Source organism: Ammodytes marinus (genome assembly GCF_949987685.1).
Source record: "Ammodytes marinus genome assembly, chromosome: 6".
Taxonomy (NCBI): domain Eukaryota; kingdom Metazoa; phylum Chordata; class Actinopteri; order Uranoscopiformes; family Ammodytidae; genus Ammodytes; species Ammodytes marinus.
Window position 1 is genome coordinate 15,851,698 of NC_137235.1, and position 26,755 is coordinate 15,878,452.

The window sequence follows — 26,755 nt, forward strand, 5'->3', positions numbered from 1 at the left end:
GATACAGAAAAGGCTTCTTTAACACTGCAGATGACTTATTATTACCATCTGCCTCTTTATTACTTTTGTTGACACTCCAATCAGTCACTGAAAATGAATGATGAAACAAAGTCAGCCAACACAGAACTGACCTTGGATTAACTTTGATTTCTTGTTTTGTTTTTCTGTTGGCGCGTCTTCTGCAGACTCATACCAAGTCAAGTAACAGCTCTAGTTTTTGTCAGTACAGATACAGAGAACTGGATTTAAGTAACTTTTGTCTAAATATCTTTAGCCCTGATACGCAGGTCATGTGTTCACATCTTTGTTGTAAAAATTGTTATAGAGGAAAAACAAGCATTTTTCTTTTGTTTTCTTTTAGATAACAATCTGATTCATGTGAATACTTGGGTGCCTTAATTAAATAAAAAGGAGCGGAACCTCTCCCTTTGCAATTCTTTCTTTCCTAGCTTATCTAAAAAGTACAACACACTTTTATGTAGACAGACAGACAGACAGACAGACAGACAGACAGACAGACAGACAGACAGACAGACAGACAGACTATGAGATAGCATTTCCACTGAAAATAACAATGCCAGTGAAGGCAATGTGTTCACCGTTATATTTGCTGGTAACAAAACTTTCACAACAAAGAATTATGAAAAGTGTTATATCAAGAGAAAAATGTCATTATCAGTGGTAAGGTTCACAAATAACAGATGGGATGTGGGTGTTAATATATCAGCCTGTGCTGTTGCCTTTATGTATGCATGTTCTGTGGGCGTCCAGTCCATTTTACCTGGGAGAATGCTTTCTCTCTGTCTCACTCTCTCTATATTCCATCATTCCTCCTTCTCTCTCAACCGATGCAGTACATTTATGTGGTGTAATCCAGATAACTCAGGGTAGGAGGCAGAGTGTGGTACTCCGTGGGTGTTTAAAGAGGGATGGATAGAAAAGATAGAGTAAGAGAAAGGGACACAGTTTGCGTGTGTGCGTGCTCGTACACGTGTCCTGCTTACACTCTGCGTTTGCTGCATTTTATATCTATACATACATATAGATAGAAATAGTAGTGTCTTAAAATTAGCGCATTATAAGCAACATTAAAGGTGCTCCGAGGAACTTTCAGTTTGTGTTAATTCTTGCACCCCCTTTGGACAAATGCGGTAGTTTATTTACTACGCCAGCTGTTGTTCCTGGGTGAGCTTAATTTATTATTTTACTGTAACTGTTTAGTCATTTTCAAAAGAGCATGATAGTGTAGGCCTACAATATTTATTTTTTTAATTATCACTGCTGCTTTACTTTTATGTTTTAAATTGAGAAAGACATTATCCAAAACTATCAACAACCTCTGTATTTAAAAATATAAAAATAGCATTCTTTGCACTGATGGTCTCATTTGCTGTTATATGTAATTTATTATCAACAGATGAAAAATGACACTGTTTCAGAAATATTTTTAAGTTCCATGTAGCACCTTTAAATCTAAGGAAGCCTTTTGAGCAATATTTCTCGTTTTGTGACAATTATAGAACCCAAAATCATGTGAAATTGAGTGAGGCAGTTGTCCAAGCAAAATAAATGCTGTTCAAAGACTGATGACATACAATAGTTGTCATACTCCCCTGGGCTGGTTAGTTGACAAAGCCTTCAGGAACATCACTCAGCTGTAGGGTGGTTTTGTACGGAGGCTGACAAAGGCGAACAAGCTTCAACGGCCCAAAGCATTTTCATTGGGAGAAACGTGCTACATGTAAGCCTACACGTTTACATCAATCCACTGAAATGAAATTTTGTTGCTGTATTAAATGCTGAGCTTTTAAACTCCATACTAGATCTAATGCTCTAATGTAAACACACAAAAAACATAATGCACAAAACCTTTAACCAAAACCAAAGTCATTGATGTATTGCTGTATTCCAGCAAATCATCAAAAACAATATGTTTACACTAACATAACAAAACCCTCTAGAGTCCATAGGAATTATTACTCATGAAAGAAAAGGTAGAAGCTGTGTGCAGTTATTATAGAATGGCAGATCACTTTTGATTTGTCAACATTTCTTTTAACCATGTCCACCATCATTCTTTGACCTTAAGTGCGTATTACTGTATCCATGAAGACGCAGTCCCTTAAAACAAAGTATAATTTAACCCCAATTTACAATTTTGACCTTTCTGTACTTACCAAATACCTTTGCTAATTCTGCTGAGAACAGCAGGTGGAAGCGGTGATAACCCCTTTGCTTTGTATCATTTTCTATGTATAAAAGTTTTTTTCAACTACCTGCTGTTATCCATGGTGTCCGTAGGCGTGTCTCTTCCAGTGCTGAGGTGTTGGTTTATACACTTTAAGTGTGACACAAGAGATAAATGTGCAGGCAGACAACAGTGTCTGGTGTTGCCAAAAGTCTGATTTAGGATGCCTTTTGTATATTGTACTGGCCACCTGGACTGTTAGCCCACTTAATGCTACATGTGGCAAAAACATAGCAATGCGCTAAGCTTGTTTTGATCAATGCTCACACCAGCTGCTTGGGTATTCACAGTGCAGATGAAAGTTTGCTGTAACATCAATGTCTAAAAAAACAGTAGTGTTAAGTTTGTATTAATTTCCAGAAGAGAACAATTAAGTATTTTGAAATTTGAGCAGGATATAACGAATACGCACTACATATTTGTACAAAATGTACATAGCTCATACAGTCCGTGATCCAATATGAAAGTTGAATAATGAATATTTGCATTACATAAAGAGAGTCAGACTGATTAAATGGTCAGACGAGACCAGTTCTGTTAGAAAAGCCACTTCAAGCATGTGGTACTAGCGACAAATCAAGCTTGCCAGATTTAGCTGGACATGTCTTGAGTAGGAGGCTCTTCCATCCAAGGTCATACAAATCATGTAAAAGTAACACAATAATAGTAAGTGGAATATTTCAGTAAAGTGGGGGGATGTCAGTGGAGCCAAGGTAGTGCTTGGATTGATCAAGTAATTTTTCCGAAATCTGAAACACAGAAAGACTCCAAGCGGACCAGTGGCCAGGTGGACTCTTGAGTTGGGATTGACACTTGCTTTGGCTAAAAGCTACAGCAAAATTCATTGAATCAGTGGACCGATTTTTCAAAAGACTTTTCAAATCTTGGTGGCCTTGCCATTTTAAGTGTCATCAACATGCACTCCCCTTACCAGCGATTTGTCCATGTTCAGCCATATCAAAAATCACTCCCTTCTGTTTCCATCGTGCTGTATTTAATGTCCACACAAGAAAGTGCATTTGGCACAAACCGCTTGTAACTGTCCATTTCGACAGCCAGAGTTAAGTGCAAAAGGTAGAAATGAAAAGAGGTGGAAGGATCACTTACTACATACATAGATTTATTACATCCACATTTCTCACTTACAGTAATAAGTACCCCTATGGCTTCTTCGTCATTTTACAAGCGGTATTTACTCGTTTAGGAAATATCAATAGCATTAAAGCTTACCATATGATAGGATTAAAAAAAAAACTAAATACTTTCAAGTAGTTTCATTTACAGCATTTCCACAGAATCCTTGAGTTTCCTTTAGTGAGATCCTAGAGGGTCTTTTTTTCTTATAACAATCCAGAACCATTTTGAAAACTACTTTGGCAGCACAGCTCTTTGAATGCGCACTTCGAGTCATTATTTTTATAAATATTCGCAGGGAATTGTTGAGCCATGAAAGTCAATCTACATTTTTTGTTTAATATAATTTGTTAGGTCACCAGGCTCTCTGTAATTACTTAAGCCTTTACATGCCATGGTAAACGGTGAAAAGTGGGGCTGCAGACCGACGGTTCTCTTCCAAACGTCAGCGTGAGCAGATGTTGGCCCCAAAGGCCTCCACCAGCATGGAGCCCCTAAAGCTAGACACTGTGGCAAACACACCAAATACACTCATACTCTGTACATTCACATCCACATGCATGCACTACATTCACACACCATACCAGAGCATTAAACCATTTCTATTGTACTTCAAAGCATGAGGCGGGTCATGGAATTGGGTGAGGGAATGGCAGACACAGATGTGAAATACAATGAACAATTTAATGTTTATGTTAAAAAAAACTAGAATGTCTGTATGAAAAAAGCCTTCTATCATCAAGAATGTGTGTCTTGTCCTCTGGCTGTGATAGGAGTAATTTTATGCAGGTGGATTATGATGATTACAATGAAAACATCCTGCATTCATTTCAAAGCAAAATGAGTTTGTTTTCCCAAATGTAATCCATGACTATAAGAAAAACAAATCTATAGCAAGTTTCCTATCAAATCCAATCCTGTGGGACACTGGGTGTTGTCATCCGTCTTGTTGATTATCTCATTTATATATGGCAGGTCTCAGAATCAATTGTTTATTGACGGTGAAATGCTACACATGGAAATAGCTTTAATGAAAGATCGCAAACCAAATTACACACATTTCTATGGTAAAGCAGCTTTGACCTTCACTTCAATATCCATAAGAACGCAATGACAAAAGTTGGCATGATCACACACCAAACGCACGCACACACGCACACACACAAGCGTGCACGCGCGCGCACACACACACACACAATGTACTGTAGATGAGAGACCACAGGGGTGTATGATAAATATTTGAAGTTTAAGCACAGCAAATCTGTAATCCATCAGAAGGTGCCATGATAATATTGTGTGTGTGTGTGTGTGTGTGTGTGTGTGTGTGTGTGTTTGTGTGTGTGTGTGTGTGTGTGTGTGTGTGTGTGTGTGTGTGTGTGTGTGTGTGTGTGTGTGTGTGTGTGTGTGTGTGTGTGTGTGTGAGCTGAAGGCATATACTTGTGCCCTTAACACATGTGTGAGATCCAACAGTATATGAATTGGCCTACTGATCCTTGTGTGGAAAAAAAGGCGAATTTGTGGAATTGCACATTTTCAAAGGCAAGTCAAGGATGCCGTTAGGTCAACAGGTACTCAGCTCAATTGTGCTTTGTTGATGGCTTTTTCTGAACTTTACCCTCAAGGCTAATGCCATGCTAGACTAGCTTGGCTAGATTACACAAACAAGCAGAAAAAGGTGATTCGCAGGCAGAGTACAGTAATGGCTAAACCATGTCCACTGCTTCACTGTGGTATCATATACAATGCATCGGCTGCCTTCACAAACCCAGGCCAACACAATTTCCCACGCTGCTGTCCAAGAAGACAACTGAAATGTCCAAATGGACATGAGGGGGAAAAATCGAAGAAATCATTGGGGAAACCAATTCAACGAGGGATCTCCTCTTTGGCATATTTCTGTATAACATTTCATGGCAATACCTTCACATTTTGTTGAGATATTTCAGAATCAAATATCTGACTGATTGACTGACTGACACACCCCGCCCCCCCCCCCTACCCCCCCCCCACCCCAGAGCAGACAGTGTAAGCAAAAAGCAATATAGACTATACGTATATACTATATACAGTACTGTATATAGACAAAAAGGACACAACTGTGTAAAAAGGCCCTGGTTTTTTAACAATATTTTTTAGGTTAGCTATTGGTATTCAGCTGGGCAGTCTGAGTTCAGGGTGTCGGTACACAGCCCAGCACTCTGTGCCTCCGACCTGATGGGCTGAGACGGCTGTCTGTCCAGATCAGAGCTATGTTCCTTTGGGTTGGATTTTGCACTGATGACGGTGCAATCCCCAGACTGTCACCCTATGCCAGATTCTATGATTGGATCAGCAGGCATGGATGAGGGACTGTGTGTGACTGTGTATGTGTGTGTGTGTGTGTGTGTGTGTGTGTGTGTGTGTGTGTGTGTGTGTGTGCGTGTGTGCGTGCGTGCGTGCGTGCGTGCGTGCGTGCATGCGTGCGTGCGTGCGTGTATGTGTGTGTGTGTGTGTGTATCTCCTCCCTTTGTGACCTTTATGAGCTGAAAGAAAAACCTTTGACAATCATAGTGTTACTGCTGTTTAAAACAATTATAATATTTTTTTTTTTTTTCAAGGCTTTGACGTTTTGGTGAAATTGAATATAAAATACACTTGGAATTACATTCAAAATAGGCTTCTGAGCTCAGTTATGACCTAGACAATTGATTTTGGTTGATACATTGAGCTTGTACAGAATTGAAATTATTTATTTAGACCACACACCACATAAAAACATAAACAAAAAAAGAAAAGTTAAAACTTCAGGGGGAAGGAGTAACAAGTACAAATTCTCACCTATTTGTGCAAAAAAAAATATTACATGTAGAGATTAAGCAAGTTAATTAAAAAGGAATTAATGTATTCCCTTCTTATTTTCTGGCTAAGCTCATGCTAGAAACATTATTTTACAATCGAAAGAATTGTGCATATGTAAGCCTGTGTGTACTTCCTGACTGTAAGCTTCAGTAAGCCTTAAATACCAAAGATAAAATGTAGGATCTTGGGAGCCGGCAGGCAAAACGGTAAGCTGCCAAACTTATCTGCATACCTTGAGGCCTGTTGCTTGAATAAATGTAACTGCTTTATTTCATCTACTTGCCAAACGACAAGTTGTTTAGTTCTGAGCATCTTCAAATGAGACTCCGAGTGAACCATTTTCACTATATCAAGACCATTTGGAGTCCTTGTTAAAAAGAATGCGAAAAAGACAAGTATTATCAATTAGATAATTGATTATTTTGATGCTTTTATTCCAGGTTTTATAATAAATCAGCTATTGGTGGCCTTCCTTGAGAGTATCTCCTCAGTCACAAAGCCAAGAGATCAAAGCCCCTTCATGTCGTCCCTCGGCATACAGCGGAAGCATTTGTACAAAGCAATCCTCAATCAAAGGTTGAGATACCATTGAGGATCTCAGGGGTTCACAGTGCGTGTGTGCATGAGAGTGAGGGGTAATTGAGGCGCTTCATCCTTGAGTTTTGATAAGGGGACCAATGGTGCATGCGGTTGCTGTGGAAACCTTTGTTTGAACATAACAGTACACGGATCTCCATTCCTGCACACAACACACCCATATATGCCTCACTCCCTGTCTCTGTCATATCAGAGCGTACTTCTTGCTTCAGTGATTTGAAAAGAGGCAGCCGATAATAATGAAGAGTCCTTGGATAGTACAGCAAACAGCCAGCTTTTTAATCCTTTTCCCTGCCTACAAGGGTTGCATATCTACCAACTAATATTAGTGTCAGGGTTTGATTTTGGCCTCTGGAGGATGTTGAATGAAATAGTATGTGTGTGTGTGTGTGTGTGTGTGTGTGTGTGTGTGTGTGTGTGTGTGTGTGTGTGTGTGTGTGTGTGTGTGTGTGTGTGTGTGTGTGTGTGTGTGTGTGTGTGTGTTCATGGAGGGGAGGGAGGGGCTGCAGTTCATCACAACACACAGATATGGAACGTTGGGGCACACATACACAACCATCTTCCCAGGTGACCTGCGTTCATGCTGAGAGCGTGTTGGTAAATTGTTAATATTGTGAGGTGCATTGCGGCTTGTACATTTGAATGCTTCCTAAATTACATTTTAAATTTAGATGAGCTGTTTCAGTTTGCTGATAAATATGTTGTCCTGTTTTGCTTAGAGAAGGCTGAGGGAGGGGCGGGCATGGCATGTGGTTACTACAAAGGCAATTCAAGAAGGACCCCAGCAGTCAATCAATAATCACTTTTTGTTTTGCTCACCACTCCAAATTGTAGGGACACCATGCACCTTTTTTAAGCAGTGAGAAATGTATAGTGTGTGTGCGTATGTGTGTGTGTGTGTGTGTGTGTGTGTGTGTGTGTGTGTGTGTGTGTGTGTGTGTGTGTGTGTGTGTGTGTGTGTGTGTGTGTGTGTGTGCGTGCGTGCGTGCATGTGTGCGTGTGTGCGCCGGTGTTATGTGAAGGTTTTTGGGTTGTGAAAAAACAATTAACAGTCTTTCAATCAGGCAGATCCACTACAGCAAGTCATCACGCTTGCAGAAATGTAATCAAGATGAATGTTTGATGATGCCTCTGCAATTTCTTCTATCAACTTCCAACATTTACATAGCTCCTTCTCACTCACACACGCACACAAAAAATATTGGTTATTGTAAATACTCTATTGTACCAACACAGCGCACCCACTGACTCTATGCAATTAATTCAGGTACATGCAGAATGGAGATATGCGCCTGTAAATGTTTGCACCCGCTATTTAGTTATAAAGTGTTCACAAGCAGTGTGCTTTTCTGGAGTTGTGTGTAGGCGCTCAGTATTTTTGCATCAACTGATTTACGTCAATGACTAGAATTTGAGATTTAGAGCCATAGTGCTATATAAACTATATATTCAACCTCACATTCCTTGCAGACAAACAACACATATCATACTGGGATACTCCAATATTTTCTAAGATGAGGTACATGATATTGTCAAAAGTATTGGCTCACCTGCCTTGACACGCACATATGAACTTAAGTGACATCCCATCTGTGTATGTTTATTATGTAACCTTTTTTATTAGGACCTTCAACGGTAAAAGAAAAAGAGAAACACAAAAGGAAAACCTTGAATTAATGTAAGACCTACCACAAACGTGCAATGGCACTATTCAATCCTTTCAACATGTTCTCACAATGGACACAATGTTTATTCTCAAGGTGCTGCAGATTTAAAAGGGGACTATGGGCCAACTAGAAGTGGATCAGGGAAAGAAGGAAAGATGGACTGAATTAAAAAAAAGTCTCACCGGTCAAATTTTTCTCACAAGGTGTCTCTCTACACCACGATATACTGTAGCCATAGCAACTGGCACCCAGCATCTCCTGAAGGGAATGTGAAAAAGGATTCGTGATTCATATCCAAACAACAACAACAGCCTGAGAATCCAAATAGGCAGAGGTAAACTGCCACCCCCAGACAGTCGAGCTGACAGCTGTGAGTAGGAGGGGCCAAGTAGACAACAAATAAACAAAAAAAAAACACACACACATTCTTCCCCCATCCTAAACCGCATATCTTCTGGTCTGTGATTTCTGCTGGCCTCGTGTGATCTCAGCCATGTTGACAAAGGCTGACAAAGTGCCTGATGGTGAAGAGTAATAACGATGTCATGTCGGCAGGATGGAATAAAGTAAGACTGGCAGTGTTGCTAGCGAGGCAGCTCCTGTGGATGAAGGCTTCCTATCACTGAGATGTTTTTTTTTTTTAAATTTGTCCATTTGTGGAAATGGATCATTCCAGAGGGTATAATGATGAATTGTGTACCAGTCAGAGATAATGGTGTGTATAAATCTCAAAAGAAAAACTCTCAAGCAAAATTCTGATCCACTGTTTCATGTTCTTGTACAAATAAACATGCAGATGTAATTACTGCTGCTTCACTCCACGTCCAGGCTGCATCAGTTTCTATCTTTTTTTCTCCAAAACCACTATCCAGCCTTCATTAAAAACACACACACACATTCACTGCCAATGAAAACATGATGAGCCAAATCAAACTACTTGTGAAGCGTATTTAGCAGAGCTGAGAAGAAGATGAGATGAAAAAACTTTCTGAATCACAATAACCCAGATTGGGATCCCTTCATTACCAAAAGTTGCCGCAAACATGCGCACACATTGCAATCCAGTCATGCAGCTTTGCCAGATTTTGCCCGCTCAAGTAAGCGGCAGCAGCAATCATGGCTCTGCCTGCTGGGCCCACTATAAGGCAGCTGTGTGCCTCATCACCAATCAGAGGGGAGAAGTGGCAGGTACCAGTTTGGACTATGCGGTGCTATGTGCGGTGCTATGTCTCTTGTTTTTGTTTTGCATTTGCTCGTCGCTCCAACCTTACTTGTTTCTTTGCTCTGCTTTGTTTCTTCTCACGCTTTGTTTCTACCTTTCTTCGTATTACTTTTGTTTTGCATCCTTGGCTGGGAAGTTTTGCCGTTCAATTGTAAAGGATAACACCGGCATAATTATATTCTTCTTTTGCCAATGAAAACAAAAATAAATTACCTGCCACAGTCCGAAGCTGCATTTGTCTGCTCTATTGCAGATATGCCCAAACATCGCACTTGTTTTGCAAAATATATATTATAAATTGGTTTCATAGTCATATTGCTGCTTTACCTAATGTAATACATAATTTTCAACATGATAGGGAAGGAGCCTGGGGAATAAATATAGGTTCCTATGTGTTATCTAAAACCTTCGGAATAAACAAAAAAAATCAGAGGTGGGCTAATTCTCTGTCAAATGTAAGGTCATTTCCCAAAAGTAATTATAATACTATTTTAATTAACTCCCGTCAAACACTTTTGACGTGCCTTTTATGTTTCATCTCTGTGTCTTTCCCAACTAATTTATTTCTATTTTTTTAACTGTGCTTTGAAAAGTGCTATGTAAGATAGTCAGAGCAGAGCCGCCCGCTTACGTGCCTTGGATGTTTCTTTCCACTTTTCAGTCTGGTGAAATGAATCCTACAAATTAAAGGTTTATTTGTAAAACAGTTTTCTTACCGATGATTGGGGTCAGAAAATGTGTGCACATGAGTGACAAAAGTGACAAACAAACCAAATACAAATGAAAGGAAAGTTAAAGATGGAGTTCTCCACAGAGGTTTTCTGACTACCAAACACCAACGACGGAGCTAGTTAAGTGTCAAAGAAATTCAAATTAGGTTTGTAAAAAGATAAAGAAAAGTGACGTTAGAAAATAAAGGTAGAGGCTATGTAGGTAACTGAGTCTGGTCTTTGTACACACTGTTTCTATGCACTGCAAAATAGATGCATTTCACCTCTCTGATCTCTTTTGATCTATCTCTGGAGTCTTTTCAATGTCATCCTTGGTTTTACTACCAACATAATCATTTCTTCATTGAAATCTGTCGGCATTGTCCGGGGGCATTATGTTTTCGGATTGTACGTTCGCGTCCTCATGACCGCAATATCTCGAGAACGATTCGAGGGATTTACGTTAAAATTTGGCACAAACTCACACTCGAGAATAAAACTATTTCGATTTTAGAGGTCAAAAGTCAAGGTCACTGTGTCCTTGAGCATTGTGAGCACAATATCTCAAGAACACTTTTCAAAAGCATTGAAGGATTTTTGTCAAATTTAGCACAAACCTACACTTGGACTCGAGGGTGAACTGATTAGATTTTGGAATACAAAGGTTACTGCGACATAAGACATGGTATGAGGTTGCAGTAACGTTGTACCATAGAGCGGCTTCTCAGGAGCTTTACCTTCTTCAAAGTGTTGCCTATAACTGATATTTCAGTGTGTGGCAATTGTGGAGGCATACAGTATTACCGCCAAGTGGTATTTCCCCTGCCCTACTAATGAAGGGGGTTGTTCCTTATCCAAATCGAGGGTCTAAGGAGATGGGGTGTTGTTTGCTGCACAGATTGTAAAACAAACAACAACAATTATTTTCACAAATATTAATTTGGGAATAGTATGCCCCATGCTTCTGACAGTACCCCTGCAGTATGAGTCAAACTGTTTTCCACTTGTCCTGTATAATGACGGGTCGTACTGTAGACCCTTTCATTCAACTCACGGGGGCAGTCAAGGCAAGCTGCAAGGTACCATTGATATAATTTGTTTTTCTGCTCCTAGGTTCCACCTATGCAGGAGTAGGATCCAATTTGTTTGTTTTTTAAATGAGATCCTACTTTTGTAAGTTGGTACTTCATCAAATAAATAAAAACATGCAGTCCAGCTTTAAAATGCACTCTAATACCTCACTAACGTTCATGGGTGTCATGAGGGTGGACAGTACATCTCTTCCTTTGCACCAGCTTTCCCCCCATGATGAATTATTAATAGAAAGTGTTTCCCTTTTTCAACCATTGCTCTATTACGTAGTTGTAGAACAGTGTTTGGTTCCCACATTTGGGGCCATATAATATGTTCTGGAGCACACGCGATCAATTCAAAATAAGTGAATTAATCCATTTTGTAAGGTGATTTTGACACGGGTCTGGACTGCTGTACTAGCTCTCCACAAAAGCACACTGGCAGCGACCCAGTGTCTATCCGTCATATACACTAGTGACCAGCCCTCTACCTCTCCCAGCAATTGCAACGATAGTCTAAATGTCACTGTTTTCGGTGTTCCTAAAATAGTGTCTCCATTGCTGAGCCTCTGTGAAAAGGCACGCTCCAGGAAAACGGCACAGTGATTCTGACTCACAGCAGAGGCAGCGGGAACACCATGCCATCCCAAAGCCAATTAAACATGCATGGGGGTGTATGTGACCTCAAAGGAAGCCAGTGGATGGATGGTGGTTCTCTCCCCCATCTTTTCACTCCATCACTCACCCTCTGTCACTCTTTTGCCAAGGCCCTTTCCTTTTCCCCTATTTTGCCAATTATAGGGAATTATTCAGGGTGGCCATGCACCTGTTAAGTGTTTTTTCTTCCAATGAGCACACACGCACAAATTGAGGTGAGGAGACGATGAGCAAGTTTATGCTACAGCACTCTGGCTGGGCAGCGCAGGCAGATGAGTTGGCATAGACGTGGCTATGCATTCACCCTCTAGTACACACACACAAACACACACACACACACACACACACACACACACACACACACACACACACACACACACACACACACATACACACACACACACACACACACACACACACACACACACACACACACACACATAAGCACATAGTTGAGTGTGTGTCCCTGTGCATTTTGATGTGTTTCCATAGGTCAGGGCAAGGCTAGCCATTCAGAAGCTAATGTGATGTGGGTTAGAGAAGGACTAATTAGCTTTCTCTCCCCCAGCGAGTGTCATATTAAGTAATGGCCACATAACGATAGATTGAATTCCCGGACAATACAATTACAATTGCGTAATCTCATATTATAAATTCCAATGACAGCTCAGGATTTCTATATCCTGAGAGATGTGAGATCACATGTTCGATTGCACTCTGTTCTCTGTGAAATATGCCTTGTTTGCGCTTTGATGATCAACAGTGCAGAAGAAGGAAATGGGACGGAAATCCTGAAATGCCATACTATGTTTGGATGAGCTGATTTTCTGCATTTAATCAAATTTAAACCTCGGCTTGAAATGTCATAGTTGCTTTAATTAACATATACCACGGTGTAATATACATTTCACAATGGGGGCTGCTTTTCACCCAGCCTTTCATTCACATTCATCACCAACTCTGGATTCCACTTGCGTCACTTAGGGGGCAAAAGGCTGTTTACTTAGAGAAAAGAGCAGCTTAATAATGTTAGCTTTGAAAAACAAAGTCATTCATTTAACTTTATTCTTACTAGATAAGGAAAATAAAAATATCTGCATGATATGAACATACCCCGTCTCAGATTTGGTAAGAAACCCAGACATATAGGAGGACCTTGAGTTATTCAGCAAAATCTGCATTTAGGGTATCCCAATATTATCTTTCAATTACTGATCTAATATTTGAACCCCGAAAGTGTGTCTTTTCTCGTTGTGTTTTGAAGACATCCTGGCCTCCTTTTCTTGAATTCCCATGTTCTGAATTCTCAGCATAGACTGAAGACTTGCTAGCGTCTCTGAACTCACTTTTACCGCAACTAACTATTTTCAACTAAAGTGACTTTCCATGAAGTTATTGTGCACTTCTTGCTCTGCTTTCGGCTTTTTGTAGTCTCTGCATTACAGTTGCCACATTTGGATTCCCTCAGTTTTGCCTTAGTCATTAATTAATCATAAACACTAAACAGATTAATTCCCTTTAATTTATACTCCTGCTCATCCTACTGTTTCTGCCTTTTGGTTTATGAGCTGAGTCTGAGAGACGTGTCACTTTGTAAGACATACTGAATGCCTTCCCTTGAAGGAGGGAAACAGAGAGAGTGGGAAGATAACACAGCCAGGCAGCACTAACCGATCAGAGCACTCCAGCAGAGATATGACCCACATAGACCCATGCTCGTTTAATCAGCCTGCTACTGGCAGCGTGGTGGCGGGGAAAGACTGAGAGGGAGGGAAGGAGGGACAGGGGGAGTTTGAGTGTTAGGAGGCTCGATATAGTTTAAAGAGAGCTAAAATACATGTATACATTTTTTTGCTATTTCTTTCTATGCTTCTTCTCTCTCCATTCCGCACACTAATATTTTCTCCCTTCCCTTTACTTGTCTCCCTGCACTGTATTATTTTCTTTCCTTTCATTTCCATAAACCCAATATACGATCCAAGAAGATAAGAAATGTTCAAAGTCCTCAATAATGCACAGATGCTGTACAGAGCTCATATAAAAATGCTGTTTGTGGACCACAGCACAGCCTTTAACACAATCATCGCCCCCATACTCGTCACAAAGCTTGAAGAGATTGGGACTTCAAAGGACAACAGGCTGTCTCTTAACGTGCTGAAGACTTTCTGTACTTGCAACAGAAAGCATCCCAACAAGCAGCATCGTTATTTGGGTGTTTCATGAAACTCATCCTCCCCTGATTTAAAATCCTCCTGATTATGCACTGTTGCCCATACAGTTGGAATACAATATGTTTGATCTCATGAAGTGATTGTGATAATGTGACTTATTCTTGATAGATTAACTGTATATCTTCTCAGAACTGTATTGATCTATATCAAACATATCCAAGTGAAAATTAAACCATGATTAACCTTTGCAAACTGTGCATTCAGGCTTAAACTAAATTAGAGAAAGCAAGCCATGGCATTTGCTGCACCCCCTCTGCATCAAGAAATTCTCTCACTGCAGTTGCCCTATGTAGTCTTGCGTTGTCGTCTTGCAGCCTAAAGGTGCCAACACACTGCACTCCGCGGCGCGAATCGCAGGTTCCGCGCCACGTGATCATATTGGGTCATAGTGTGTCCGCCGCCGGCCGCCCTGCTGGACATGGGACATGGGACATGCTGGCGCTGATGCTAACCGGTGCTGAGAGCACCAGTCTGCTGTGCTGATGGTGCTTTACCCAAGCTAACCGGTGCTAACTTGGTTCATAAAGCAAAACTGATAGCTGCACACAGCAGGCAACAGACACATAGGCTATTCACAGAACTTATGGGAGCAAACTGTGACTATTATGTTTTCATCCATCTTAATTTCCTCTGTCCGTCGTCCCGAAGTGAGTGACGTCGGGAGGAGCTCAACGCTGATTGGCTATCGCGGCGCGGCCGGCGGCGAAAAGTTCAATATTTTCAACTCCTGCGGCGCCGCGCTGCGCCGCCCTGGCCGCGCCGCGTGAACCGCTCACCACGTGAACCGCTCACCACGTGAACCGCCGCACCCTTTGTCTTCTATCCATACGGTCAAGGGTATAGCGGCTCTCATCCATAAACCATACCACAATAGGTCAGTGCCCAAGCTGTAATGCCTGTCAGGAGTGGCCATACTCAAGTGAGTGAGTGACATTTGAAAGAGTTATATTGGGCATTCATATGCATGAAATACCCTTACATTTCTGTTTTCTGTTAAAAAACAGAACCAAAAGTTGAAAAAAAAAAAATAATAAAACGTCCTATCCTTCAATACTGCCAATTTGGGACTAAGGGGCTCATCACTGCTGTTTGCGGATGATGTGGTCCTAATGGCATGATTGGTCTGTGACCTTCAGCTCTCACTAAATCAGTTCCCAGCAGAGTCTGAAGCAGTTGAGATGAGGATCAGCACCTCTAAATCTGAGGCCATGGTTCTCAGCAGGAAACTGATGGATTGTCTACTCCAGTTAGGGAATGAGTCCTTACCCCCAAGTGAGGAGTTCAAGTTCCTCAGGGTCTAGTTTGCGAGTGAGGATATTAGCGTGAGATTGGCCAGAGAATTGGAGCATGGCATGTTCTTTAACCAATCAAATTTGGACTTTTCTGAGTTGGTCGTATCATTTCACGTCTACGCCTTTTGGCTGGTCCTGTCTTTTAGCCCCATCCGGAGGGAAAGTACTAAACTACAAATAGCTTGCAAAAAAGACTGTATAAGGATGGCACGCATGTATGTCAGATTCATTAAATTTAAGATTAGATTTTTTAGATGAGACTTTATCAAAACACAATGGATTCCAGAGAAGAAGGAATGGATTTGGTGGACGACTTACTGGTAAAGTATTTTTCGAGAATCGTCTTTTATGAAAAGCTGGACATTGTGAAGCAGGGTCGAACAACACCGCAGCTAGCCGCCCTGACAGCTGGATACAGGATTTTATGCGACAGCTCCAATCCAGCAGCAATTTTGCATTGTATTCTGTATGAAGAGCCACACATTTCAGCAAAGGATACGCCAAAATGCCCACAAGACCATTATTCCAGGGATATAATATACCCTGACAAATGAAGGTAGAGGTTGTGTAACATCCATTATTCAGTCAGACTTTGACAGTGAAGGGCCTAAATGCTCTGTTATGAAAAAGACAAACAAATAGTCTATTTCTGATGGGCTTGTATTTCATGTACAGCATACACTTTTAGAGCAGTATGAACAAGTCCTGGTAGAAATAACTTATTCTAGGTTGGGAGATACAATATCCCATTCTAACATTTTAGATGCCAGGCTCAAAATACAAGTCCAACTTGTATGAAATAATATATCTTGAAGGGTTCCCAGCTGGTCTCCTCCAACATCTGCAGTATTTATCCAAATCATGACGTGTGAGGTGAAATACAGAATTCCACTCATCTCTCTGCACTTCTTGCAAGAGGAATGGAGGGAGGGAGGAAAGAAAGGAAAGGCATACAGCCGAGACGAAACTGTAGCTTATTTTTTCCAAAACAAAGAAGGATGTTCCCTTGAGAGAAGGAAAGCAGACAGATGTCTGTTCTTCAATTTCAACCCTCCGCCCAGGAGGCCTTCCCTGAACTTGGACCACACTCAAGAGATACAACGCAATCTTTGGGAGAACCATAGACTATCCTGCCTGTTGATGTTAGATGCTGCCACTGTACTGTTTGACCATACAATGTTGGCCATGCAGACACAGAAAGCAATTGCAGAGGGCTTGGTGGATTGTTCTTATTTACAGTACATTGAGTGCAGTCACAAAAAGTACAGCATTTCCCCCTACTGTCTGAATACACAACTGTGGTCCAGGGGCAGTACACCTGAAGTACGGTAGTCTCTCTTTTTATAACCTGGTTTCACATCTTACCATTTGTAATTCTGAAAGTTCAGTAATATACCCATTGATACCTCAATCTACCCAATTACAATTGTTTAATTACAAGGCAATGTAAAAAAAAAACATAATTCCCAATTTGGAATGTCCACTCACTCAATCTTTGTCCCGCTGTTGACCAAACCATTGATGTGGACATACCAGAAACTAAATTGACAAGTTCCAGAACCATGATATGATCCTTCACCAGCTTCCCATCCATGAACATCATCAACTGTATTTGCCAAACAAAATGCACCAATGCTGGAGATTTGACACTCATTTCAGCAGGAACGGGTGAGTGCTTTCCTCCCCTGCGCTATCCCACTTTCAAAACCCTTAGGTGCCTGGAAAAATAGACAGAGAGCAGACTTGTACCAAAACATGCATGATCTTTACCCCAGAGCTTCACTGAGCACATAAGCAGCGCGTTTATGTTTTGACAAAGACAAGAGCAACATTGTCTGCTTAGTTCAGTGCAAGGGAAGACATTTTTGTGTTGTTTGTGTGATCAATTCATTATTGCATCATAAAGAATCCACACAAAATATAAAGAAAATTGATTGATTTTTGTGATGAGGGTCCCACTTACACATGTGAAAATAGACCACAAGTCTATTTGAATACTTTCCCTGCTTGTATTGCATATACTTGCTGCTGCTTTTGTGTCCAGTTTTCGGCAGAGGTTCTTCCTCCATCAATTATTTGACCTAAGTAATAGAAGCTGCCCTGATGTAGGCCTTATCATTAAAGGTTATTTCCATAGGTGCTTTTATATTGTGCACTGCCACTTCTTAAGTGATACTGTATATGTCTAATTTTCATTACCTGACCCCTTATGAGTTAGTCACCCACACATATATGGAGGATGAAAACGAGTGGAAAGGTGGTCCTAATGCAACAGTCCGTGATGTAGTAGAGCCAGGACACTAAAATGCTTATACAAACATTCATCCCAGAATGAAACAGAAATGCATGTAGTAAAATATACCTGCACTGCTTTTGTGTTTGGGTTAAACTCTCTGTGTTTGCATTTAATTTCAATATAATGACTGATAACACTCCAGAGGCGGAGAACCGCAAAGCTATGTCAGTAATTTATTTGTTGGCAAACAACTTTCACTGTTACAACAAATATTAGTTATGAGATCATTCAACTGGGAACCCATACAAAAAGAATAAATAATTAGCAATAATATTGTAATAATAATCATAATCGTAATAATTTATAAAAAATAACAATAAAACAAACCCAGTGCCATTTTTTAAACTCCTGCCTAAAGCCAGCTTTATTTCCTCCAAGCTTGTTTTGCTGTCTTTAAACCAAAAAACAGATAAATAAATAATTTCTCTCTTGGGGGCTTGTGGGATACATGTGCAAGCTACACTTCATACACATTTTCCTCCTAAATAAGTAAACATTTGTTTTCCACATTGGACAGTGCTGCTATGTGCAGCGTTTTCATATCTTCAGTACACATATATGGTGTAATCATGGCATTTCACAGGGAAGACCCACCCATTTTTAAATAGTGGAAATCTTTTTTTTTTTTTTTCAGTTTAGAAAATGACATGTATAATTCTCAGCAGTCTTTTCTGTACAATAGGATCTAAACCAGCACAGCAAGGTCATGTCAATTTGTAGACTATTTGGCAATAGAGAGGATATGCTTCATAAACTATTATTTTGTCACTTCAAATATCTAGTAACTTTATAATTTCTGTTTTTGCACCCAGGCCCCTTCTTGCGCCTAAAGGATGCTTTATTCCAGAACAAAAGAGATGAGACCTACTTCCAGCAAAGACTAAAACATAGCATTTCCATAGTAACCCTGTCTTTCATAACTTTAACATTTCATTTTCCCTTTAGTTTCTACACAGTGGTAAAGTATATAAAATTGATTTGCAAAATGTAAGTGACAGTGGTGTTGCTATAAAAGGACCGGGCTTGAGTGTGCGTAGGGTATATGCGTATTAATGACGAAGTGCTTTACTCTCTTTGTTTTTACGAAAGAGTGACACATGACAGATTTTTCCTTGCTTGTTCTGTAGTCTAAATGTGACCAGAACATATCATGACTTTTCACAACAGGCAAAAGGTTTGCAACTTAAAATAAAAAAATAAACAACTTGGTCATATGCAACATTTGAATCTGTATCTGTATTCTGTACAATACATAGAAACAGTTTGTGATTTCTTTATAATCCTCTGATAACTGAAAACTTTTACAGAAGAAAGAAGAAGAAATGGAACCCATTCTTTTTTTTTCAAATTTCAAGTCTGTTGTTAATATGATCTTCCTTCTTTGTTCATTGAAATACACAGTAGCCGCAGTCACTACAACTTGCAGGAATGTTACACCAGCCCAAACACAACTCCAGTTTAGCAGATAGAAACAGGAAGAAAAATTCAGAACATCAGCGTGATATGGTTACAGTTCGGTTGCCCAATAAAATAGTTTTTGGGATGATCAGAGGTGAGGGCCTATATCATACATCCTCCACTTGATTGGCAGGTAGTGGGGCGGGGCCTCTTTAAGGCCAGTTTATGTTGTGAACACCAGAGTTTAATGTCTTGCTCTACCCTTTGGAGAGGTGGAAACATTATCCCAGTAAGTGTCTTTAAGAGTGAGAGAGACAGACATACAGACAAACAGACAGGCAGCTCCTTTAATCAGGGCTGGGGGCCATGCCCCTGTAGTGGTGGTAGTAGAGACTAGATGTTATGCTCTGCTAGAGGTCCATATTGGGGAACATGTAGGGCTTCGTTCAATCCAAGATATCAAATTAAAGTCACAGGTAGGGCAAAATTACAGAATCCCTCCCCCTTTCCTCTTCGTTCTATGTTTAAAGTTGAACTCCTGTGTAATGTTTGCGCAAAAAGTCTCTCAGAACCGCCCTTTCAAGTCTGCACCATTTATGACAATACATTCAGTCCCTGCTATCCCTTGACCAGCGACATCTCATCCATATGTCATGAACCATTGTCAATGTCACACACACACACACACACACACACACACACACACACTACATCAATCCAGGGGGCGGGACCAGCTCTGTCTGTCAGTCAGTCAGTCAACAACACAGAATGTTTTTTTTTGTTGAAAGGTTGTGGGAGTGGTTTAAGCCAGGGAGGAGGGATAGAAGTCTGTTGATTGGCTCTATAGACTGGTGACCAGGTGGGAAGGGTCTACGGGTGACTCCTCCGGCGAGGAATCGGACTCCTCCTCCTCCTCCTCCTCCTCCTTGCTGCCAGACACCATGTATCCGTCGCTGCCCCCGCGGCCCATGTGGTAGTAGGTCTGCAGCTCGTGCAGGTGGTTCCTGGAGCCCAGGTTTGGCATGCTCTTGTAGTAGACGTCGTCCAGTTCCGGTGCCGTGGCGCTCTTGTTGCAGGGCTGGAGCTCCCCGGAGCCGTCTTCCTCTCCGTCCGTCGTCAGGCCGTTCATCTGCCCGTCAGCGGCGGGGAGGTCGGTCAGCACGGGCATGCTGGTGTACAGTGAGTCTCTGTGGTTGTGGCTGGGCGAGTGTAGCGCGTGCTCCTCAATGTGCTCGTTGGTCAACAGGGGGAAGAAGCTCTCGCTGGTCTCCTGGGGGATGCGCCGCGGCCTGGAGAAGCTGTGGGGGGGTGGGGGAGGCGGCGGGTGGCTGTCCGGTGGAGGGGGTCGCGGGGGAAGCAGAGGAGCGTTGGACTCTTCTCTGATGATCTCCAAGCCCACCAGGTTCTCCTCGTGAGGGAAGGCCGCCACCACCGCGTTGTCCAGCACCATCATGGGACCGTTGTCTTCTTTACCGCTGCCCACACACCCGCCGACTCCACTGCTGCTGCTGCTGCTGCTGCCTCCTGCCATGCTACCTGGAAAGACCCCAAGGCACAATATAGGAATAGTTAAGAAGGGATTTTTTTCGCTTATTACAACATGGAGCAGTGACATTGCTAGTACCATATAGGAATTTAAAATATTTTTTTTAAGGGTTTTCATCTTATGCAAGGGGTCATTGGACTTGATAGAGTTGTATGTGTGTGTGTGAATGTATTTTGTGTTTTGAACTTTCTGAATATTTGGGACCCCCTCGAAAAAGTCGATGACTCATCTAAAAGGGTTTAACCATAACCTTATCCTAAACTAGGTATGGGGACATGAGATGAAAAGTTAACATTAAAAGTGGATCAGATTTACTATCTGTAATGGTTGAAAGGCATTGCTTGTACTGACAAACCCTCAGAGAATTATCGCCTGACTACGCAGCTCCCCTCAGGTTTAAAAAGGTTTTTCTGCACCTTTGATCTCATTGTTTGTCAGTGTTTTTTTTCTCAGTTGCAGCAGGCGGCTGTTTTCAGAGAAAAAGCTCAATAAAACCACTGTACGCTACCTGCCCAGCACCGAATGTAGCAACTAACTGTTAACATGGTGTAGAATTTGGAAGCCTGAGCCAGATTCTTCCCTTTTGTAGTGAAGACCATGAACAGATAAAAGGAAAATGAGTATTGGACTTGAATCAACAAGGTTACCAGAAACATGACTCAAAGTAAATGCAGTTACTGCTATAAAGTAAATAGGCGACTGTACTCTAACATGTTTGCCATGAAGTTAAAACAGGATGAGGCAACACACAACACTTGTGGAAAGCGGGTTCAGCCCTCTTTTTCTTAGCTGTAGAATCAACTGAAACATTTCTTGGGCCCTTCTTGGGATTTGTTTTTAAACGCTGCCACACTGAGAAATACAAAGACAGTTTTGTGGACTTTGTGATAACTCGTTTGACGATGGCTTGAATGTAATCAACACTCATTTATATAAAAAAAGTTAACTCATTGTAGCTTTATAGGAGCTGGAGCCAAACAAAAAAAATACCAAAATCCGTTTTACAAGTTCTGTCTATGTCTAGATAAAAGTATGTGAAACTTTTTGAAATGGATGCGTCACCTCCGTTGGCCATGCTGCTGTTGACCAGCTTGTTCATGAGGTTGTGGTTGCGCTCGGTGGTGCCTCTCTCGTGGTTGTTGAGGTAGGACGGGATGTAGTTGGAGGTCAGCTCCTTGAGGATCTTCTTCTCCAGCGTGGTCTCCTTGTGGTTACCGTGGGTACCGTAGCCACCACTGCGGTCTAGAATTTGGACGCAGTCGCTCAAGTACTCACTGCTGGCCATACTGTAGTTGTTGGCGTGGTTACCATTGAGAGGGAGTGTATCCATGACACTGGAGTCTCTTGCGTTGTTCAGGATGCCCTCTGAGGAACACACATTACAACAAACCCAAAAGTAATAGTTATTAGGATTTTTTTCAAACAAACTAAGTGGATTTCTCACAAGAGACTCGATTCTAATTATTGTTTGATTTCATAGCATGTGCTGTGAATTGAGGATTTAAAAAAGTAGCAATGATTATATCCTTGGAAGGAAAAAATAGCTTCAAGCGTCCATAATTAATTTTTAGAGTAACCTCAGAAGTACGTTATTTTCTCATTTACTGCCAGCACCACAGCAATCCAAAAAAGGAGAGAGTTTCACCACAAAATAAGATCAATTGTTCTGAAGTGACACTTAAAAATTATAACATTGCAGGGAGTTTTAGTTGCAAACCCATTGCCAGCTCAATTATAAATCCAATTTCGATTTGCATATGTTATCCAGAATATTTCAATTCAATAAGATTAGGCAGTAATGCCTTAATATTATAAATATACTGCCCCCAAGAAAATAACTTTCAGATCGCATTATTACTCAAAATGATCTTAAAGTGTGTGAACATGGAGTGACATATGATATGGAATGGGAGCTTTAGTATCACTGAGATTGAAACAGAACTACGGTTTGGGGGTTGGGGGGCGGGGCAGATTGAACTGAAAATGTAAGGTGGAGGAGTGCTTTGTAAGAAAGAAAAGAGAGATGAAAGTCGATGTTATGGAAGTAGTTGAGTATTAATTTAGCCCATACTTGTGTCTCGGTAAGGTGCTAATGGACAGCATAAGGGAGAAAAGAGAAAAGAGACAGACATGAATTGATAGATCGACAGGAACTATACTTTCAACAGCTTCAAAATCAACAGTTGTACAGTAATTGGATGATGAAAAAAATGAAAGAAATCCTGCCCCATTCTCCAAATCAAAGTATGTTTCTCACAGCCTCATACAGTATTTATCTAGCTGCCTTCATACAGTCTATTATTGATTTGAACACAGAGAAAACATAACAAAAACACACCTCACAAAATTACATTTAAAATATAGTGTACAGAGAACGTGCACTAAGACATGCAATGCACAATTACCAACTGACCCATACAAAAAGGCGTTCGAAATGAAGCACACACACTGTATACAACATAGAACATTAACACAAAATTGGTGCAACCCTTTCATGGCTCCCAAGTAGCAGTTATAAAAAGATAAGAGTGAATCTGCAGCCTTTAAGGAATAGTTTGTGCAGCTATAGCAGACAATAAATCAGCCCTGTACACTTGTTGATAATGTTTCGATAAATCATCAACAGAATTTCCACTCTACATTTATGTGTTGCGAGAACTGCCCAGTGGGTGTCCTTTTGTGAGAGAATATCGCCGTGTGATTGATCGCCTCACTTGGGAGCCATAATAACGGCCAAATCAAATATGCACACAAAAGTGTATCACAGGAGCAAACATTTTGAAATTAATGAATAACAATGCAAAGTACATTTAATATAGTGAGGGGGAAAAACACAGCAACTCTTAAGCAACTGTTGCAGCAAATGTTGTATGCTTATAATAAGGAACATCAAGCACACCTTGGGTGTTGTACATGCCCACGGCTGGGTTGTTATAGACTGCCGAGTCCCCCAGGAGAGTGTTATAAGGATTGTTAGTACCATGGGGACGAAGGAGAGCATTAGTTATAAGATGATTAGCCATGGCTCCTGGTACAGGCAGATAGAGAAAGAGAGAAAGAGAGAGAGAGAGCGAGAGAGAGAGAGAGAGAGAGAGAGAGAGAGAGAGAAAGCAACAGCCAAGTAGAGGGAGGAAGAGAGGAGGGAAAAGCAACAGCCAAGTCAAGAGAGAGAGAGAGAGGTTGAGGGAAGGAGCATGTAGACGTTGCAGGGTGGAAGTAAGCAAGAAGGAAAAAGGCAGAAGGGAAAGTTAGATGAGAGGGAGTGTGTGGAAGAGAGAGAGGGAGAGAAGAGGACAAGTAAATCAAACAGGCTAACAGTTTGAGGTGAAAGCCAAGAAAAAGCTTTACAAGTCATTCTTGCAGCCACTGCATACAGGCCAAGGGAAGGGGACGAGAGAGTTGGAGGGAGAGAAAGAAAGAGAGAGAGAGAGAGAGAGAGAGAGAGAGAGAGAGTAGCATAGCTTGGAGAAGACTTTGCTGCAGTTCAGTACGCTTGAGCAGAGTAGCATTACAACAGGATAGTTAATGGACAGAGGGGCCACAAAAAAAGTGTTCTCAGTGCATTTTTCTTCCCAAGGTGGGAGACAGATCATGTACACTTAAAGATACTGCAGCAAAACAGAAGACGAATGACACAAGACAGCACCTATACTTTCATCCTCATGTCGTTCATCCTCTTCCACTGTATCAAACTACACACTACCGCTAATGCTACTCTATAAGTGTGGATGTGTATAACCCCAAGAATTATACACTTAGTTGTTGCTAAGAAACACAGTGTCAAGGTGTTTGGCTATTTTTTTTTAAACGGTGTGAAAGTTCATTGCTATTCCCATTCCAGAAGTGAGAAGTTTTTACACCGCCTGAACTTGGAAAAAAGAGGTAATTCCAGGTAGAATAAATTAGAAGGAATAGAAAAAACTGGAAGGTGGCAGAATGCTGAATGATTTAAAATGGCATCAGGATAAATGATTTGGTAAGAATAATATTATAACTACTTCACTATGAACTCATGCAAATCAAATGTGTTTAATTCATAGGGGGACAAGGCTCATTCATCAGTATTGACATTCTTAAAATATCAAGGGGAAATATGTCAGTGTGAAAAAACTACTCATTAGTCCTAAAGCAAATAAAACCGTACAAAATACACTCTATATTAGATATCATCATTTCCGAAATGATAACATGAAAACATTCCTTCCCCATTTCGGTTTCTCCAATTTCCTTCAAGTTGGTCTCCTATCAGACTATCCAATTTATTCCAGCCCGGTCATTCGCTAAACGAGAGCATGCAGTTATTTGAAATGTACAGGCTAAGTAGCTCTCTGCACCATACTGTAATGTGTAAGGGAAAGAGAAGAAGGACGGGAGGGGGGCGGGGGGTTTAAGCCCAGCCCCTAAGTGTGTGATAATTCAGGCACTGACACACACCGTGTCTGCTTTAGCGTCAATCTGTCATGCTAACAGCTTATTAGTGGCCTGAAGGAAGTGAGGGCCACACCTCGACTCTGAGACTAACAAATGGCACTGTATGTGTGTGTGTGTGTGTGTGTGTGTGTGTGTGTGTGTGTGTGTGTGTGTGTGTGTGTGTGTGTGTCAAAATGTCTAGGCATTTGGGTGCCTATGGCCTCGTTACCCTCGCCCTCACACAGATATACACATGAAATCCATTCTTGCAGTGACTCACTCTGGAAAGAGAAAAGCAATAGACGGCTCCCGGATACAGTGGGAAATACAGTGAACCAAGCCTAATACTCGTCTAAAAGCTTGGTAACTAAAGTCGCCCTTATATAATGAGATAAGCAAGGCAGCCCATACTATTATCTCTGCAAAACCTATAGCTCTACTATAGTACAATTTTAGTGCTGTGGTGAAAACAGAATCACTTGTCACATGTGTAAAGCAGCAAATAGTATAGTGTAGCATACGAAGGGGACCACTGCTTCTTTTAGCTGAAGACTGGCACACATACTTAGTATTTAGTAAGTATTATTACTTACGTAGTATTTATCACCCACAAATGTTTATAAAGATCTTTGGAAAACAGTCAACTCTGCTCTCTGTAAATGTATAATGGCATCACAAACTGCCGGATGTTTTCAGCTTTGACTAGAGTCTGCTCCTTACCCTTCCTCCTGTAAAGTCATCCTTCGAAGCAGTGAAACATTTTTTTATGTGAAATTTAACACTGCATTCCGCTAATCTTCCACTTCACAAGAACACAGTGCCATTATCTGAGGTTTGGGTCTCCTACCACTCCACTAAATGACGCGGCGTACACTGTCTTGGCCCCCTGCTACTAATAAAGCAGATATGTTGACAGTGATGTGGATGAAAATGCTAGGTATCCCGTGGTTACCTCTGTTGAGCGTGGCGGAGCTGTTGATGTCTCCTGTGATGAAGGAAGACTCCTGTTTCCTCACGGTGTCGTTCCACATCCGCCTGATGCGACTCTATACACACGGGGGAAAGAAGCGAGAGAGAGAGAGAGAGGAAAAAAAGAGGTAGAGGAAGGTATGGACGAAGGAAGAGGAGTAGCAATGGTGAAGGGAAGAAGGGCAAAGGGGAGAAACAGGAGCAAGTGAAAGGGGGGGAAGACATGACAAAAAAAGAAGGAAAGAAATAGGGTAAGAAATAGGGTAAGAAACATAATATATGGGGGTATGGTGTGCAAAACAAGGGCAAATTAGTGCAGGAGAGGAAGTAAAAAGGGGGGGGGGGACGCAAAGCAACGACCAGCAACAAAGAAACAGGTGGGGAAAGATAAGCACTCGTCAATGCCTTTTTATACTCCATCTATATACCTGTGTGCCAGCGTCAATATTTGAAGGTAGGAGACAAGG

The 26,755-nt window shown here is 41.2% G+C and overlaps 1 protein-coding gene across 1 annotated transcript in view; it reads right to left on the reverse strand.

Moving 5' to 3' along the window:
* Positions 1 to 18,204: 18,204 nt before the first annotated feature.
* Positions 18,205 to 26,755, reverse strand: part of adgrl3.1 (adhesion G protein-coupled receptor L3.1) — a gene marked incomplete at its 5' end in the record, with an annotated part of 84,126 nt that continues 75,575 nt past the window's right edge. Inside the window, 5 exons of the mRNA XM_080029473.1 lie at positions 18,205 to 20,899; positions 21,972 to 22,274; positions 22,981 to 22,998; positions 23,809 to 23,937; positions 26,272 to 26,365. Coding sequence (XP_079885599.1) covers positions 20,205 to 20,899; positions 21,972 to 22,274; positions 22,981 to 22,998; positions 23,809 to 23,937; positions 26,272 to 26,365 — 1,239 coding nt within the window. The 3' untranslated portion in view covers positions 18,205 to 20,204. The remainder of the gene's footprint in view (positions 20,900 to 21,971; positions 22,275 to 22,980; positions 22,999 to 23,808; positions 23,938 to 26,271; positions 26,366 to 26,755) is intronic.